This window comes from Entelurus aequoreus, linkage group LG02, assembly GCF_033978785.1.
Source record: "Entelurus aequoreus isolate RoL-2023_Sb linkage group LG02, RoL_Eaeq_v1.1, whole genome shotgun sequence".
NCBI classification, from domain to species: Eukaryota; Metazoa; Chordata; class Actinopteri; order Syngnathiformes; family Syngnathidae; genus Entelurus; species Entelurus aequoreus.
In genome coordinates this window covers 59,531,475-59,547,772 of record NC_084732.1, presented here as the reverse complement: position 1 = coordinate 59,547,772, position 16,298 = coordinate 59,531,475, and the positions used below count along the sequence as shown (strand labels likewise).

The window sequence follows — 16,298 nt, the reverse complement described above, 5'->3', positions numbered from 1 at the left end:
TCGGTTCATCCTTGAGTGAGATTGGCAGCAACACAGTCTTTGGGCCAGTTCCTTATTCTATTTTATTACATACAATTGTTTGAGCAAAACAAAGTCAATAGCACACTAGCAAAACAAAAGCAAAAACTTTTATCTACTACTCTTAAGTCATTTGGAGTTTGCCCTCAAAGTTAAATCATTTGGGGTTTGCCCTCAAAGTCTTCCTTTTTCCGGGGACCTATTCCCTGAAAGAAGTCCCCTTTGTTAACAAAATAAAGATTTTCTGAAATGGAATACTAATACTAATATTACCCTTAGTATTGACACCATTTGCACATTTTATGGATTGATACGCCCTCCCCTTAAATGTCGTGTCTGCCTAGTCGCTATAAGCACAACAGTTGTTAGACTAGAATTAGCAATTTCGGTATGAATTGTGTGTGAATGCCCTATGTGCGCAAGCCGGCAATACACGTGAGCAAAACTAAAACGCCTGAATGTCCAACGTGAATGAAGTGTGTGAATGGTGGAACGGTTCGAATTGGTTGAGAAATGTCGGATATGAAGAGCGTTGTATATTGCCCATTCATTTCCAATGGAGGAAAATTCCTGGTAATTCTGGGTAATCAGGGAATTTTTGGAAGGGGGCGGCGTGGCTCGGCTGGTAGGGTTCCTGATTTGATCCCTGCTTCCGCCATCCTAGTCACTGCCTTTGTGTCCTTGGGCAAGATACTTTATCCACCTGCTCCTAGTGCCACCCACACTGGTTTAAATGTAACTTAGATAATGGGTTTTACTAGAGAAAAGTGCTTTGAGTTACTAGAGAAAAGAGCTATATAAATATAATTAACTTGCCTTCACTTCGGAACGGGGTAACATGCTGGTTTGAATGTCCAGGGTGAGTGAAGTGTATGGATGGTGGAACCGTTCAAATCGGATTAGAAATGTGGGATATGCAGTAGCTTGTATCTTTCCCATTCATTGTCAATGGGGAGAAAATTCTGGGGAAACCGAGAATTTGAGGAAAGGGAAAACATGTTTTGTGTTCGATATCTCGGAAGAGTAGTGTGTGTGGATGGTTAAAAGGTCGGAATCGGGTAAAAAATGGCGCAACATTTTGGGCATTGTTGAACTATGAATATGTCCATTCATTTAAATGGGAATTTGCCAGAAATGTGGGATTTCGGGAAATCAGGAATTTTTGAAAATATAGATAATACCACAATTGTCCTAGATGTTATTAAAGGGTTGGTGTTGGAATTTTGCGAAACTGTTGAAAAATGTTGACGTAGTAACAGTCTGAATTTGAATAGTTTTTTTTGTAATTCCTGGAATTTCGGGAAAATCTGGATTTTAATGTAAAAATAAGGACATTTGTTGTCCCAGGTTAGAGGAATGTTTTGAAGGTGGAATGGTCAAAAACGGTTGAAAAATGTGGACTCTAATTTATTAGTGTAGAAGCATTCACCCAATTATTCACTTGCTAGACTTTTACTAATCTTCTTAATTTTCTGTCAATTAATGCTTACTTTCTGCTGTAAGGCAGTTCCATCTACACTTCCTAAAAATTGCTAAGGACTTATTTATTGTATTGTTTCAAGCTAGCTCAGCGATTATTAGCATGCCTAGGTGTGAATAAATGATGGGTTCGCACTTCTCTGGGAAGCACTTCGAGTGTCTAGAAAAGCGCTATATAAATCTAATCCATCCATCCATCTTCTTCCACTTATCTGAGGTCGGGTCGCGGGGGCAGCAGCCTAAGCAGGGAAGCCCAGACTTCCTTCTCCCCAGCCACCTCGTCCAGCTCCTCCCGGGGGATCCCGAGGCGTTCCCAGGCCAGCTGGGAGAGATAGTCTTCCCAACGTGTCCTGGGTCTTCCCCGTGGCCTCTTACCGGTCGGACGTGCCCGAAACACTCCTGACCAGATGCCCGAACCACCTCATCTGGCTCCTGTCGATGTGGAGGAGCAGCGGCTTTACTTTGAGCTCCTCCCGGATGACAGAGCTTCTCACCCTATCTCTAAGGGAGAGCCCCGCCACCCGGCGGAGGAAGCTCATTTTGGCCGCTTGTACCCGTGATCTTGTCCTTTCGGTCATAACCCAAAGCTCATGACCATAGGTGAGGATGGGAACGTAGATCGACCGGTAAATTGAGAGCTTTGCCTTCCGGCTCAGCTCCTTCTTCACCACAACGGATCGATACAGTGTACTGAAGACGCCGCACCGATCCCCCTGTCTATCTCACGATCCACTCTTCCCTCACCCGTGAACAAGACTCCGAGGTACTTGAACTCCTCCACTTGGGGAAATATCTCCTCCCCAACCCGGAGATGGCACTCCATCCTTTTCCGGGCGAGAACATCCTAGTCGCTTCACACTCTGCTGCGAACCGATCCAGTGAGAGCTGAAGATCTTGGCCAGATGAAGCCATCAGGACCACATCATCTGCAAAAAGCAGAGACCTAATCCTCCAGCCACCAAACCAGATACCCTAAACGCCCTGACTGCGCCTAGAAATTATGTACAAAAAAGTTATGAACAGAATCGGTGACAAAGGGCAGCCTTGGCGGAGTCCAACCCTCATTGGAAACGGGTCCGACTTACTGCCGGCAATGCGGATCAAGCTCTGACACTGATCATACAGGGAGCGGACCGCCACAATCAGACAGTCCGTTACCCCATACTCTCTGAGCAGTCCCCACAAGACTTCCTGGGGTACACGGTCGAATGTCTTCTCCAAGTTCACAAAGCACATGTAGACTGGTTGGGCAAACTCCCATGCACCCTCAAGGACTCTGCCGAGAGTATAGAGTTGGTCCACAGTTCCACGACCAGGATGAAAACCACACTGTTCCTCCTGAATCCGAGGTTCGACTACCTGGCGTAGCCCCCTCTCCAGTACACCTGAATAGACCTTACCGGGAAGGCTGAGGAGTGTGATCCCACGATAGTTGGAACACACCCTCCGGTTCCCCTTCTTAAAGAGAGGAACCACCACCCCAGTCTGGCAATCCCGAGGCACCGCCCCCGATGTCCACGCAACGTTGCAGAGTCTTGTCAACCAAGACAGCCCCACAGCATCCAGAGCCTTAAGGAACTCCTGGCGGATCTCATCCACCCCCGGGGCCTTGCCACCGAGGAGCTTTTTAACTACCTCGGCAACCTCATCCCCAGAAATAGGAGAGCCCACCACAGATTCCTCAGGCACTGCTTCCTCATTGGAAGACGTGTTGGGAGGATTGAGGAGGTCTTCAAAGTTTTCCCTCCACCTGATCCACATCATCCGCAGTCGAGGTCAGCAGAACACCATCCCCACCATACACAGTGTTGACATTGCACCGCTTCCCCTTCCTGAGGCGGCGGACGGTGGTCCGGAATCGCTTCAAAGCCATCTGGAAGTCGTTTTCCATGGCTGCCCCGAACTCCTCCCATGTCCGAGTTTTTGCCTCCGCGACCGCTGAAGCCGCACACTGCTTGGCCTGTCGGTACCTGTCTGCTGCCTCCGGAGTCCTATGAGCCAAAAGAGCCCGATAGGACTCTTTCTTCAGCTTGACGGCATCCTTCACCGCTGGTGTCTACCAGCGGGTTCTAGGATTACCGCCACGACAGGCACCAACCACCTTGTGGCCACAGCTCCAATTGGCCGCCTCGACAATAGAGGTACGGAACATCGTCCACTCGGACTCAATGTCCAGCACCTCCCTCATGACATGTTCAAAGTTCTTCCGGAGGCGGGAATTGAAATTCTCTGACAGGAGACTCTGCTAGACGTTCCCAGCAGACCCTTACAATGTGTTTTGGCCTGCCAGGTCTGTCCGGCATCCTCCCCCACCATCACAGCCAACTCAACACCAGGTGGTGATCGGTAGAAAGCTCCGCCCCTCTTCACCCGAGTGTCCAAAACATGAGACCGCAAACCCGATGACACAACTACAAAGTCAATCATGGAACTGCGGCCTAGGGTGTCCTGGTGCCAAGTGCACATATGGACACCCTTACTTTTGAACATGGTGTTTGTTATGGACAATCTGTGACGAGCACAAAAGTCCAATAACAAAACACCACTCGGGTTCAGATCCGGGCGGCCATTCTTCCCAATCACGCCTCTCCAGGTTTCACTGTCGTTGAACATAAGCTTTGAAGTCCCCCAGTAGGACAAGGGAATCACCCGGGGGAGCACTTTCCAGTACTCCCTCGAGTGTATCCAAAAAGGGTGGGTACTCTGAACTGCTGTTTGGTGCGTAAGCACAAACAACAGTCAGGACCCGTCCCCCCACCCGAAGGCGGAGGGAAGCTACCCTCTCTTCCACTGCGTTGAACTCCCAACGTGCAGGCTTTAAGCCGGGGGGGCAACAGCAATTGCCACCCCAGGCTGTCGCCTCTCACTGCTGGCAAAGCCGGAGTGGAAGAGAGTCCAGCCCCTCTCAAGAGAACTGGTTCCAGAGCCATTGTTGTGCGTCAAAGTTAGTCCGACTATATCTAGCCGGAACTTTTCCACCTCGCGCAGTAGCTCAGAATCCCCCCCCCCCCCCCCCCCCCCCAACGAGGTGGCGTTCCACGTCCCAAGAGCTAGCTTATGTAGCCGAGGATCGGACCGCCAAGTGCCCTGCCTTCGACTCCCGCCAAGCTCACATTACACCGGACCTCTATGGCCCCTGCTATGGGTGGTGAGCCCATTGGAGAGGGGACCTAAGTTGCGCCACCAGGCGCTTGCCATCGTGCCCCACCTGCGGGCCTGGCTCCAGAGGGGGGCCCCTGTGACCCGCGTCCGGGAGAGGGAAATCTGGGTCCTTCGTCTGTATTCTTCATCGAGGTCTTCGAGTTTCTCTTTGTTTGATCCCTCACCTAGGACCAGTTTGTCTTGGGAGACCCTACCAGGGGGCATAAAGCCCCCGGACAACATAGCTCCAATGGATCATTGGGACACGCAAACTCCTGTACCACGATAAGGTAGCTCAGAGAGGAGTAAATCTAATATTTTATTATTATTATTATGCCTGCTCCTGGCTTGCTCTTACTTGTGATAATGATACCGAATAGATATTATTGGATATACTTCAATGTACATTTTCCTCCACAGTCACCTTTAAAACCGGTTCTCTGAGTCTACAAAAGGCTCATTTGTTGCGGTTTTCCCAGATTGCAAATTAAACCCTTCACAGAGCCTGAGGGACAGATAATATAGTATCAGCCACAGATTTGATTAGAAAAGCATTAATTGACAATGGTCGTTTGCACACTTTTTCACGAAAATTGTCCGATACTGATCGGTAGTCCTGTGTGATAACAATATTGTACTATGACATAAAAATGTATCCTATGGTATTATTCTCTATTATCTATACTGTAATTTTAACCTCTGGGCTGCGGATAGAGTAACTGCTGCTTTGCAGAATATTTTTTACATCACTTGAAGAACTTTACCGCAAGAGTTAGTGGAGCATGGATGTAAACCGCAATAAAAGTACACCTCCAGGCAGCTACAACCCTAAACACCCTCCCCATATTGTTAATAATCAAATGTAAACAATCAAATGCAGATACTTTTTCTTATGCCTTCTGATCTCTCTCTCTCTCTCTCTCTCTCTCTCTCTCTCTCTCTCTCTTTCTCTCTCTTTCTCTCTCTCTTTCTCTCTCTCTATGTCCACTACTTGCTGTACATATCCTACCAAGTCAGACCTACACTGTTTCAATATCCATTTCTCTGTTCTCGATTGTTGATGACTGATGATAACAACCAACCCTAAAAACTGGCATTCATTTCATGTGTATGTATGTAAAATTTTAAGAAAAAATACTATATTTTGATTTATCGTTATCGGGATGTAAAATTACCTATATCTGGATATATATTTTTGTCCATATCGCACAGTACTATATTGATCGTTGGCTGACCGATTGTCCCTAGTTAAGACGTTAAATAGGTGATAGGCAGTTTGTTAGGTACTTGCAGGGCCGCCCTGACCCGAACGCAGAACACGTGCTGTGCTTGCAATGCGTAAGACCCGGCAAACCGTGGAAGCCCCCATTTCCATTTGCATGAAGAAGCGCAAATGAAAAGCGCATAAGCTGTTAACTAATGAATGACAGGGTGCTCTATACCGCCAACGTATTCCTGGCCGCGTTGTGCTCGGTCACTGATTAGAATATAATGGTTTATTTCACTTCAAATTTACAGCGGCTTTTTTTGTGAAGAGCATAAATCCATGTTTTGCAACGCAAAGGTACTGGGTTCAAATCCCGGACGGAATAGGGGAAAATTGTTAATTTTCACCAAAAAAAATACAATTCACAACATACTTCAAATTTAAGTTTTATCAAAGTATAAAAATGGTTTTGAATAAACATAAAAGTTGTGAATAAGTGTGAAAAAATAATTGTACTAACTAGTAATCATATCCGCAGCGTAGGGGGAAGGAAGAGTTTCTTGAAAGAATCCATGCAAGCACATGGACAGATATTCAAACAAACATCCTTTTTGCAATCAGTTGTGACTTCCAAGTGGTAATCACTGTTATCTTGTGTGTTTTTGTCATGCACAGAGACAAGCTTGCTTTAAGTAAGAGCATCGCGAAGCTGGAGCTCGAGCTCAGTCAGTGGAAACTTAAGTATGAGGAGATAAGCAAGAATAAACAAGAAGTCCTCAAACAGGTGAGACATGCTTTCACTCTCCTTCCATTGTTCCTTGGTAGTTTGATGTATAACTTTAGTTGGTTTTTGGAACAAAAAGCTTATTTTAGCTTAGGTGGTTAGTAGGCTGCTTAGCATAGTCTGAACATACACTGTTGGACTTCCACTTAACTTTTTCATGCTAAAACCGAACATAAGGGTTTTGTATTACTCTCTGGTAATGACATATAAATTAACCCAATTTTTAAGAAAAATTAATAAAATAAAATTACTGTTTTTAAGGATCTTTACTACTTTACAATTTAATATATTAAAAAACTATTTTATGGAATGCAAAAACATTGAGCCTCCTGACATACAGCAGAACCTCGATTTACGAACTTAATCAGTTCTTTAACATTGTTTGTAAATCGAAATGTTTGTATGGTGAAGCAGAATTCACCATAAGAAACAATGTAAACATTCATGTTTACATTACGTTGGAACCCATTTTTCAGAATGGGTTCCAGCCTCAACAAATGTCTCTCCATCCATCCATTTTCTACCGCTTGTCCCTTTCGGGGTCGCGGGGAGTCGCTGGAGCCTATCTCAGCTGCATTCGGTCTCTATTTTAGTGAAATGGGAACTGCAATTTTTTGGGAATTTTGCCTTTCGTTCACAATCATTCAGACAGACATGACGATGGATATTATTTTTGTTTTGTTTTTGCATTCTAAATATTAATATAAATGTGATCAAAAGTTTGCTTACAATGAAGCCAATGGGAGTTGCACAATTCTGGCCCTTAAAAAAGCATCCAAACACCTCCATTAGGGTTTTATATAAAGGATGTTATTTGTAATGTAGTAACGGGTAACATTTAATATTTAATTTTTTTGATAATTTTAAGCATACGCGGTGCATTAATTTAAAAAATGTATCACGACTTTAGATTTTTTTGTCTTCATCACTGATTATTACTCACTGCAGACTTCAACAAACATAATAAAACATCACTTACTGTATAAGGTCTGCTGTCAGGATGCCGACTGCTACGATGTTCATATACAAACCCCGTTTCCATATGAGTTGGGAAATTGTGTTAGATGTAAATATAAACGGAATACAATGATTTGAAAATCATTTTCAACCCATATTCAGTTGAATATGCTACAAAGACAACATATTTGATGTTCAAGCTGATAAACTTTTTTTTTTTTGCAAATAATCATTAACTTTAGAAATTGATGCCAGCAACACGTGACAAAGAAGTTGGGAAAGGTGGCAATAAATACTGATAAAGTTGAGGAATGCTCATCAAACACTTATTTGGAACATCCCACAGGTGAACAGGCAAATTGGGAACAGGTGGGTGCCATGATTGGGTATAAAAGTAGATTCCATTAAATGCTCAGTCATTCACAAACAAGGATGGGGCGAGGGTCACCACTTTGTCAACAAATGCGTGAGCAAATTGTTGAACAGTTTAAGAAAAAACTTTCTCAACCGGCTATTGCAAGGAATTTAGGGATTTCACCATCTACGGTCCGTAATATCATCAAAGGGTTCAGAGAATCTGGAGAAATCACTGCACGTAAGCAGCTAAGCCCGTGACCTTCGATCCCTCAGACTGTACTGCATCAACAAGCGACATCAGTGTGTAAAGGATATCACCACATGGGCTCAGGAACACTTCAGAAACCCACTGTCAGTAACTACAGTTGGTCGCTACATCTGTAAGTGCAAGTTAAAACTCTCTTATGCAAGGCGAAAACCGTTTATCAACAACACCCAGAAACACCGTCGGCTTCGCTGGGCCTGAGCTCATCTAAGATGGACTGATACAAAGTGGAAAAGTGTTCTGTGGTCTGTCGAGTCCACATTTCAAATTGTTTTTGGAAACTGTGGACGTCGTGTCCTCCGGACCAAAGAGGAAAAGAACCATCCGGATTGTTATCGGCGCAAAGTTGAAAAGCCAGCATCTGTGATGGTATGGGGGTGTATTAGTGCCCAAGACATGGGTAACTTACACATCTGTGAAGGCGCCATTAATGCTGAAAGGTACATACAGGTTTTGGAGCAACATATGTTGCCATCCAAGCAACGTTACCATGGACGCCCCTGCTTATGTCAGCAAGACAATGCCAAGCCACGTGTTATATCAACGTGGCTTCATAGTAAAAGAGTGGGTACTAAACTGGCCTGCCTGTAGTCCAGACCTGTCTCCCATTGAAAATGTGTGGCGCATTATGAAGCCTAAAATATCACAACGGAGACCCCCGGACTGTTGAACAACTTAAGCTGTACAGTAAGCAAGAATGGGAAAGAATTCCACCTGAGAAGCTTAAAAAATGTGTCTCCTCAGTTCCCAAACGTTTACTGACTGTTGTTAAAAGGAAAGGCATTGTAACACAGTGGTGAACATGCCCTTTCCCAACTACTTTGGCACATGTTGCAGCCATGAAATTCTAAGTTAATTATTATTTGCAAAAAAAAAATAAAGTTTATGAGTTTGAACATCAAATATCTTGTCTTTGTAGTGCATTCAATTGAATATGGGTTGAAAAGGATTTGCAAATCATTGTATTCCGTTTATATTTACATCTAACACAATTTCCCAACTCATATGGAAACAGGGTTTGTATTTAAACGGGGCGGGGGGACAAAGCGTCTTTTCGTGTCGTTCTCGCCAGTTCCAGGTCGTTAATGGCTGTCAAAGTGTCCCAACTTGTCTGGTTATATTCTCAGCCATCTACTTTCCAGGTGAGAGGCATGATTTATGATCTATAATAAATTTCTAAGGAGCAGGGAAGCGAAGAAACAGCAGACGACTCAATGATGTAAACATAGGGACACACGTAAACATAGGGACACACGGTAGCGATCACAGTGTGACGATCTGTCACTTCATTTCTGTTTGTTTCCTTCATTTCTGTTTGTTTCCTTGTTTTGTATTTACTTCCCATCAGTGCTCTTATTTTGTTTCCATTTCCTGTTTGTCCCGCTGAGCACTGTGAGTCTTCCCTCACCTGCTTTTGATTGGCAGCCGGTCCACCCCTGCCAATCAGCATGTCGCTATTTAGGCCTGTCTCGAGCACTCCTCAGTACTCGAAGATTGCTTTATGTCTAGAACTGTTAGATGCAAGACTGCTTTCTCCTCTGTTTGATGATATTAAAAATCATCTTACCTTCTCATCGTCTCCTGGTTCCTGCATCTTGGGGTCGCTACTACTGCATGCAGCCATGCAAGTTTCTAACACACAGCGCCGCTATAAGTAGTTTGTCTGTGTTAGCGCTTATAATGACAATATCACTAAAACTTGGTTAATATTCACATCACAAAATGTATAGTAGTATTGTTGGCGCTTTTTGAATGGTTATTTATTGGATTGTATGGGCGGAATAGAGTTGGCTCTGCTGTAAGCGGACACTTTTTTACGTTTATTTAATTTAGAATGCATTAAAAAAAATCAGTTTGTCATCCTGTCTTTCATAATGATTGTGAACGATGGGCAAAATTCCAAAAAAAGTGCAGTTCCCATTTAAGGTTTGTACACTTTGAAAACAATATAAAGTGCTATACAGTACTGTGTATCAAACAAAGATAAAAAGGGCTGATGGATGAAAACTTTCTATGTAATAAAAGTCAACAACAACAACAACAAGCTGCGGTATACTCTGCTCTGCCAACAAGCACACACACACAGAATAAGAATCATATTGCCATTGTGTGAGAACTGGTTCACAAACTAGGAATTTTTGTTGGTACAATCGTGCAACATAAAACACATATAACACAGAATAGGTAATAAAAATGAGCTGTATCTGAGCTATCAGATTTTGTTATTGTTCATGTGTCTGATGGCCGAGGGGAAAAAAGTGTTCAGGTGGCGGGAGGTGTGGGTCTGGATGGACCGTAGTCTCCTGCCTGAGGGGAGAAGGGAGAATAGTTTGTGTCCAGGGTGAGAAGAGTCAGCTGTGAACCGACCCACACGCCTCCTGGTCCTGGAGGGATGGGAGCCTGCAACCAATAACCTTCTCAGCAGCACGTACGATGCGCTGCAGTCGATGCTTGTCCCGGACTGTGGCGCCGGGGAACCACACAGTGATGGAGGAGGTGAGGATGGACTCGATTATGGCCAAGTAGAACTGCACCAGCATCTCGGTCGACACCTTGAGTTTCCTCGGCTGCCGCAGGAAGTACATCCTCTGCTGGGCCTTCTTGATGAGGGAGCTGATGGTTGGCTCCCACTTGAGGTCCTGGGTGATGGTGGTGCCCAGGAAATGGAAGGAGTCCACGATGGAGACAGGGGTGGGAGAGTCCATCAGGGTGAGGGGGGATGGTGGGGCTGTGACTTTCCTGAAGTCCATGATCATCTCCACTGTCTTCTGGGCGTTCAGCTCCAGGTTGTTGAGGCTTCACCAGGACGGCAGCCGGTCCACCTCTGTCCTGTAGGTGGACTCATCGCCATCCGAGACGAGCCCAATGAGAGTGGTGTCGTCTGCAAACTTGAGCAGCTTTCTTCTTCTTCTTTCGTGTATCGTCTTCATATGTCCATTTCGTGTCGTGTAGCCACTCCCTCGTCTCAGGTCCCACTTGGAAGAGGCCCTCCTCTGAAGGTGGTCTATGCCGGGGACAGGTGGTGATGATGTGGTCGGCAGTCTGCTCAGGCTCCCCGCACTCACACACTGCACTGTCTGTTAGGCCCCACTTCTTCATGGACGCTTTGAAGCAACCAACCCCTGTGCGAAGGCGGTTCAGGAGGGTCCATTGCCGGCGAGGTAGATCTTCTCCCTCCACGCCACCTCCAGGATCCTGGATGTAATGGTGTAAGCGTGTCTGTCCTGCTGACTCCCACTCCTGCTTCCATTCCGCTGCCAGCCAGGCTTTGGTTGTCAGATCCTCCGGGATGGAAATAAGCATCTCTTGTGCGGCCTGATTGTATGGGTGGCGGGACTTGAGTCTGCTTGGAGGTGTTGCCATGGTGGTGGTTTCATGGAGGACGTGCCAGCTGTGTTCCTGGGCTTTCCTTGCCAGGGCGAGGGTAGCGGCCTCTCGCCGTAGGCCGGCTGGCGCTATCCCTGCTAGGACTGGCAGGTAGAACACGGGGGTGGGTTTCAGGCAGCCACTTATGATCCGGAGGGCATTGTTGATGGCCGTATCGACCTTCTTGGAATGTGGGCTTCTACACCAGGTTGGGGCACAGTACTCAGCTGCAGAGAATACGAGGGCTTGTGTGGAGATACGTAGTACCTTGGCCGAGGCCCCCCAGGTTGTACCAGCTAGGCGCCGGATGAGTGAGACCCTTGCTGTTACTTTAGCCCTCACTTCATCCAAATGTTGTTTGTAGGACAGTGTCCTGTCCAAGCGTACGCCCAGGTACTTTGGGGCCTGCTGGAACTCCAGGGGTTTGTTGTCCACTAAGATCTCCAGCTCCCTTCTTGCTTCCCTGTTGCAGAGGTGGAATGCTGCTGATACAGTCTTTCCCTTACTGAGCTGCAGTCGCCAGCTTTGAAGGTAGGCAGCCAGGACGTCCATGTCCTGATTGAGACCCTCTTCAACCGCCTTCCATGTTGGCCGGTGTAGCATGATGGCTAGGTCATCCGCGTATCCATACCTTCTAGATGTCGTCACCGGTAGGTCAAAGATGTAGATGTTGAAGAGCATCTGTGAGAGGACAGACCCTTGTGGGACCCCGTTTCTCAGCCTCCTGAGCCTGCTGCGCTGGCCATCACTGGTCTGGAGAATGAAGCTGCGGTTTGACAGCATCTCCATGATGAAGTTGACCATATGACGGTCCGGGATTGTTCTCAGCAGCTTCAGGTGGAGTCCGCGGTGCCAGACGGTATCGTAAGCAGCAGTCAGGTCCAGTAGTACCACCCCAGCTTTGGTTTTGGCCTGGAAGCTGTCCTCGAGATCTTGTGTGAGAAGGGTTACCTGGTCCACTGTAGACCTGCCCCGACGGAAGCCAGCCTGTTCCCTCGGAAGTTGTGAGTCAACTACTGGCTCAATTCGGCTGTGTATCATCCTCTCCAGGATTTTAAAAGGGACGCACAGCAACGAGATTGGTCTGTAGGACTTGGGGTCATCCGCAGGTTTGTTGGGTTTCAAGAGGGCTATGACAGCGGCCCGTCGCCATGCCCTGGGAGCTTGGACCTCCGGAGGCACGCAGAGAAGAATGCACGCAGCCAGGCAGATGTTATTTCACTCTGGTGGATCACAAACTCTGGGTGGATGTTGTCGGAGACTGGTGCCTTGCCTTGTTTGAGTTTGGCCATAGCGTCCTTGAGCTCAGCTGGTGTGAAATCTCCTGACAGGTTGGCATTAACACTGGCCGCCCTAGAGAGACTGGATACCTCGTGGGATGTTGAGCGGGCAAACTCTTTGTCTGCGTCTGGGAAGCGGCCATTTTTCAGGAGTTGGGCTGCGATGGAGTTTGCTGTCACAGGGCACTTGGGAGGCGGTGTAGTTCTTCCTGAGAGCTGGTTTATGGTCTGCCACGCTTTACGGCTGGAGTGGGTAAAGTCAATCGACTCGACGACCTCTGTCCATCTAGCCCTGCAAGTGGCGTCCAGCTTCTCAAGCAGTGCCGTTGCTGTCGCATCCACTTCAGCTCTTGAGCTAGCCTGCTGGTGGGCTCGCAGGAGGTGGTTGCACTCCTCGTTCCAACCCGGGATGTAGTTTGCATTGTAGCCTCGTGGTATGGTTTTCTTCGCTGCCCCTGTCAGCACTTCACAGTAGGCTGCATATGCAGCATCCACATTAGGAGTGTCTGGGTCCGGGAGGGTGACAGATCTTCTCTCTGTGTCAACAGAAAAAGCATGCCAGTTGGCCTTCCGGAAATTCCATCTTTTGACAGGCTTCCCTGCGACCGGCTGCACCAGTGATGGTATTCTGATGACAGATGGTCGGTGGTGTGATCGGGGGAACCTGTCAATGACCCTTCTCTCTGGCATCGGGTCATTACTGTGGAACACAGCAAAGGCGAGGTCTGGGTTGGTGAAGGTGTTCCATCTGGAGGAGTAGAAGCTTGGTGGCTCTTTGGGGTCAAACAGGAGATGGGCGTTGGCATTGGAGGCCCACTCGCTCAGCGTCTCCCCATCCGGTGTTGTGTGGGAGTATCCCCAGTCGGTGTGCTGGCAGTTAAAATCCCCGGCGTAGATGGCGGGTGCCGGGGTAGTTGGGAGGGCCGATGTGGACAGTACAGATGGTGGGGGCTTGTACACGTTCACAACCGTTGTTGTCTGTATCCTCGTGGACATCCACTCGAGACTAGCGCCTGGAGGGGATTGGCCTGTGGCTGTCCAGCTGAGGTCAGACCTGACAAAGGTGGCCATCCCGTGCTGCCTGCTGAGGATGGAGCCGGCGAGGTGGAACCCGGGAAACCTGAGAAAGTCTGCTTTTCCACAGTGCGTCTCCTGAAGGAGGACGGCCGCGACTTCATGGGAGTCGGCGAGGTGGCGTATGATGTCCAGTTTGGCGGTGGTGAGGCCCTCGACATTTAGCTGGAGCACTGTCAGGCCCTGGCGCTCGATGATCGGGATGGCTGCCCGCCCTGACGTGAGCTTGCGTCCCCCCGGCCTCTTGCGCCCTGATCTGACAGCGTGACGATTGGGTGGCGACATTCGTTTCATGAGCTGGTCTTGCACCATATCTCATTACTTGCAGGGGAGGCCGCGTGGAGGCTGTCGTCTTCTCCCCCTAAGCAGCTTTATGGACTGGTGACTGGAGGTGCAGCAGTTTGTATACAGGGTAAAGAGCCAGGGGGAAAGCACACAGCTCTGAGAGTCCCAGTGTTAGTGGTCCGACTGTCCGAGACAATCTTCTGCAGCCGCACGTGGTGTCTTCGTCCGTCAGGAAGTCATTGATCCTTCTGCAGAGGGAGTCGGGTACGCTGAGCTGGTAGAGCTTGTCTCGTAGCAGTCCAGGGAGGATGGTGTTGACGGCAAAACTGAAGTCCACAAACGGGATCCTGGCGTAGGTTCCTGGGGAGTCCAGATGCTCCAGGATGAAGTGGAGGGCCAGGTTCACTGCATCATCCACAGACCTGTTGGCTCTGTAGGCGAACTGCAGTGGGTTCAGGAGGGGGACGGTGATGTCCTTGAGGTGGGGCAGGACCAAGCGCTCAAAAGACTTCATGACCACAGATGTCAGCACCACCGGCCTGTAGTCATTAAGTCCTGTGATCCATGGTTTCTTGGGGACAGGGACGATGGTGGAGTTCTTGAAGCAGGACGGCACGTGGCATAGCTCCAGAGAGGTGTTAAAAATGTCCGTGAAGACAGGAGCCAGCTGATCCGCGCAGTGTCTCAGGGTGGAGGGGGAGACACCATCCGGCCCGGGGGCCTTCCGCCTGTTTAGCTTCAAGAACTGCCGGCGCACATCCTCCTCTCGGATGGAGAGGGCATGGCGGAATGGGTCTGTGGATTCCTATGATGCCCTATCACAAAGAAAATCATAAAATCCTTAACTTTAACAACAATATTGCTACAATAATAAACATTTAAAAAAGTAAAATGCACCCACATTAACAACAGCAGAGAAGCAAAAGGTAAAGGAGCAGACGGGGTAAAAGGAACGAAGAAGGCGACGAGGGGAGCCATGTCTGCGATTTGTGCTTTGGAAGAGCGAGGGACCGCACTGGAACGAGAGCACAGATAGTGTCTTCTTCACTGTGATATAAGTCTGCTGTGGCATTTTCTCAGAAAAGACGGGCTTCATCACAATTAAAACTTGATGTGGTTACTTACTGGGCTGCGCTGTAGTCATGCTTGTGAGCACCATCAATGTACTCTTCACAAATAGTCTTTTTTTTACTTCAAAGGGATTTGATCCTTCTTACCTCGCTGGTCTGTTGACTCTATGCACTGGTATTGAGTTAGCAATATGGACAAAACCAAAAGACAAAAAACCCAAAGAAAAGGCACATATGACTCTTCCTGTGTAGCAAGTGAAGTGGAAGGCCCGAGTTCACAACAATGTTTCACCCTGATTTCTTGCCTGCAGGCGCCTAAATGAAGCATTGGTCCACAGAGACATGTTTCGCACACATAGGCATATTTGGCTTGATCTAACAGTTTGTAAAGATAAAGGGGTTTGTAAATCGAGGTTACACTGCAATAGGACTAATATCCACAACATACTGCTACACTCAAATAAAAATAAATTTACACTCTAATCACACAAATTCATTGATTTGCTGGCAAAGTTACTGCAGATGAGGTATTTAAAAAGAAAGTTGCAGCAATACTATACATGGCAGTGAAAATATCGACTTATCAGTTTAGTGGACAAATGATACATGGCACAAAAAAATCAATACTCAAAACTGTTACCGTTCTTGCTCGATGTCTTCATGTTTTTATACCTGCAACTACAATAAAAGGAGTAGACAAACATCCCTGATCTGAGCTTTTGCAAGTTTTTTTGGTGAGAAGTTTTGCTCTTACAACAGCTGACCATTGGGTGGCAGTGTATGGCAAATTATAACATATGGCAATTGTGTTATGTGTTGGGTTACTTTTTTAAACATAGTTTATTCAATCCTACCCCTTGCATCACATTTGTTCATTTCTTGTCTCAATCTGTAACACAAACAAATAAATGAAATGTCAATAAAGTTCACATTAATAATTAAGTTGTGATTCACATTTGCTGAATGTATAATAGATGATAGTTTGTCTAATTTAAAAAATAAGGTCCAATATGTG

The 16,298-nt window shown here is 47.0% G+C and overlaps 1 protein-coding gene across 5 annotated transcripts in view; it reads left to right on the top strand.

The window, feature by feature from the left end:
- Positions 1–16,298, top strand: part of ccdc102a (coiled-coil domain containing 102A) — a 160,037-nt gene that overhangs the window by 97,308 nt on the left and 46,431 nt on the right. For all 5 annotated transcript variants that reach the window (XM_062030230.1, XM_062030240.1, XM_062030262.1 and 2 more), the window contains exon 5: positions 6,521–6,629. In XM_062030230.1, coding sequence (XP_061886214.1) covers positions 6,521–6,629 — 109 coding nt within the window. The remainder of the gene's footprint in view (positions 1–6,520; positions 6,630–16,298) is intronic.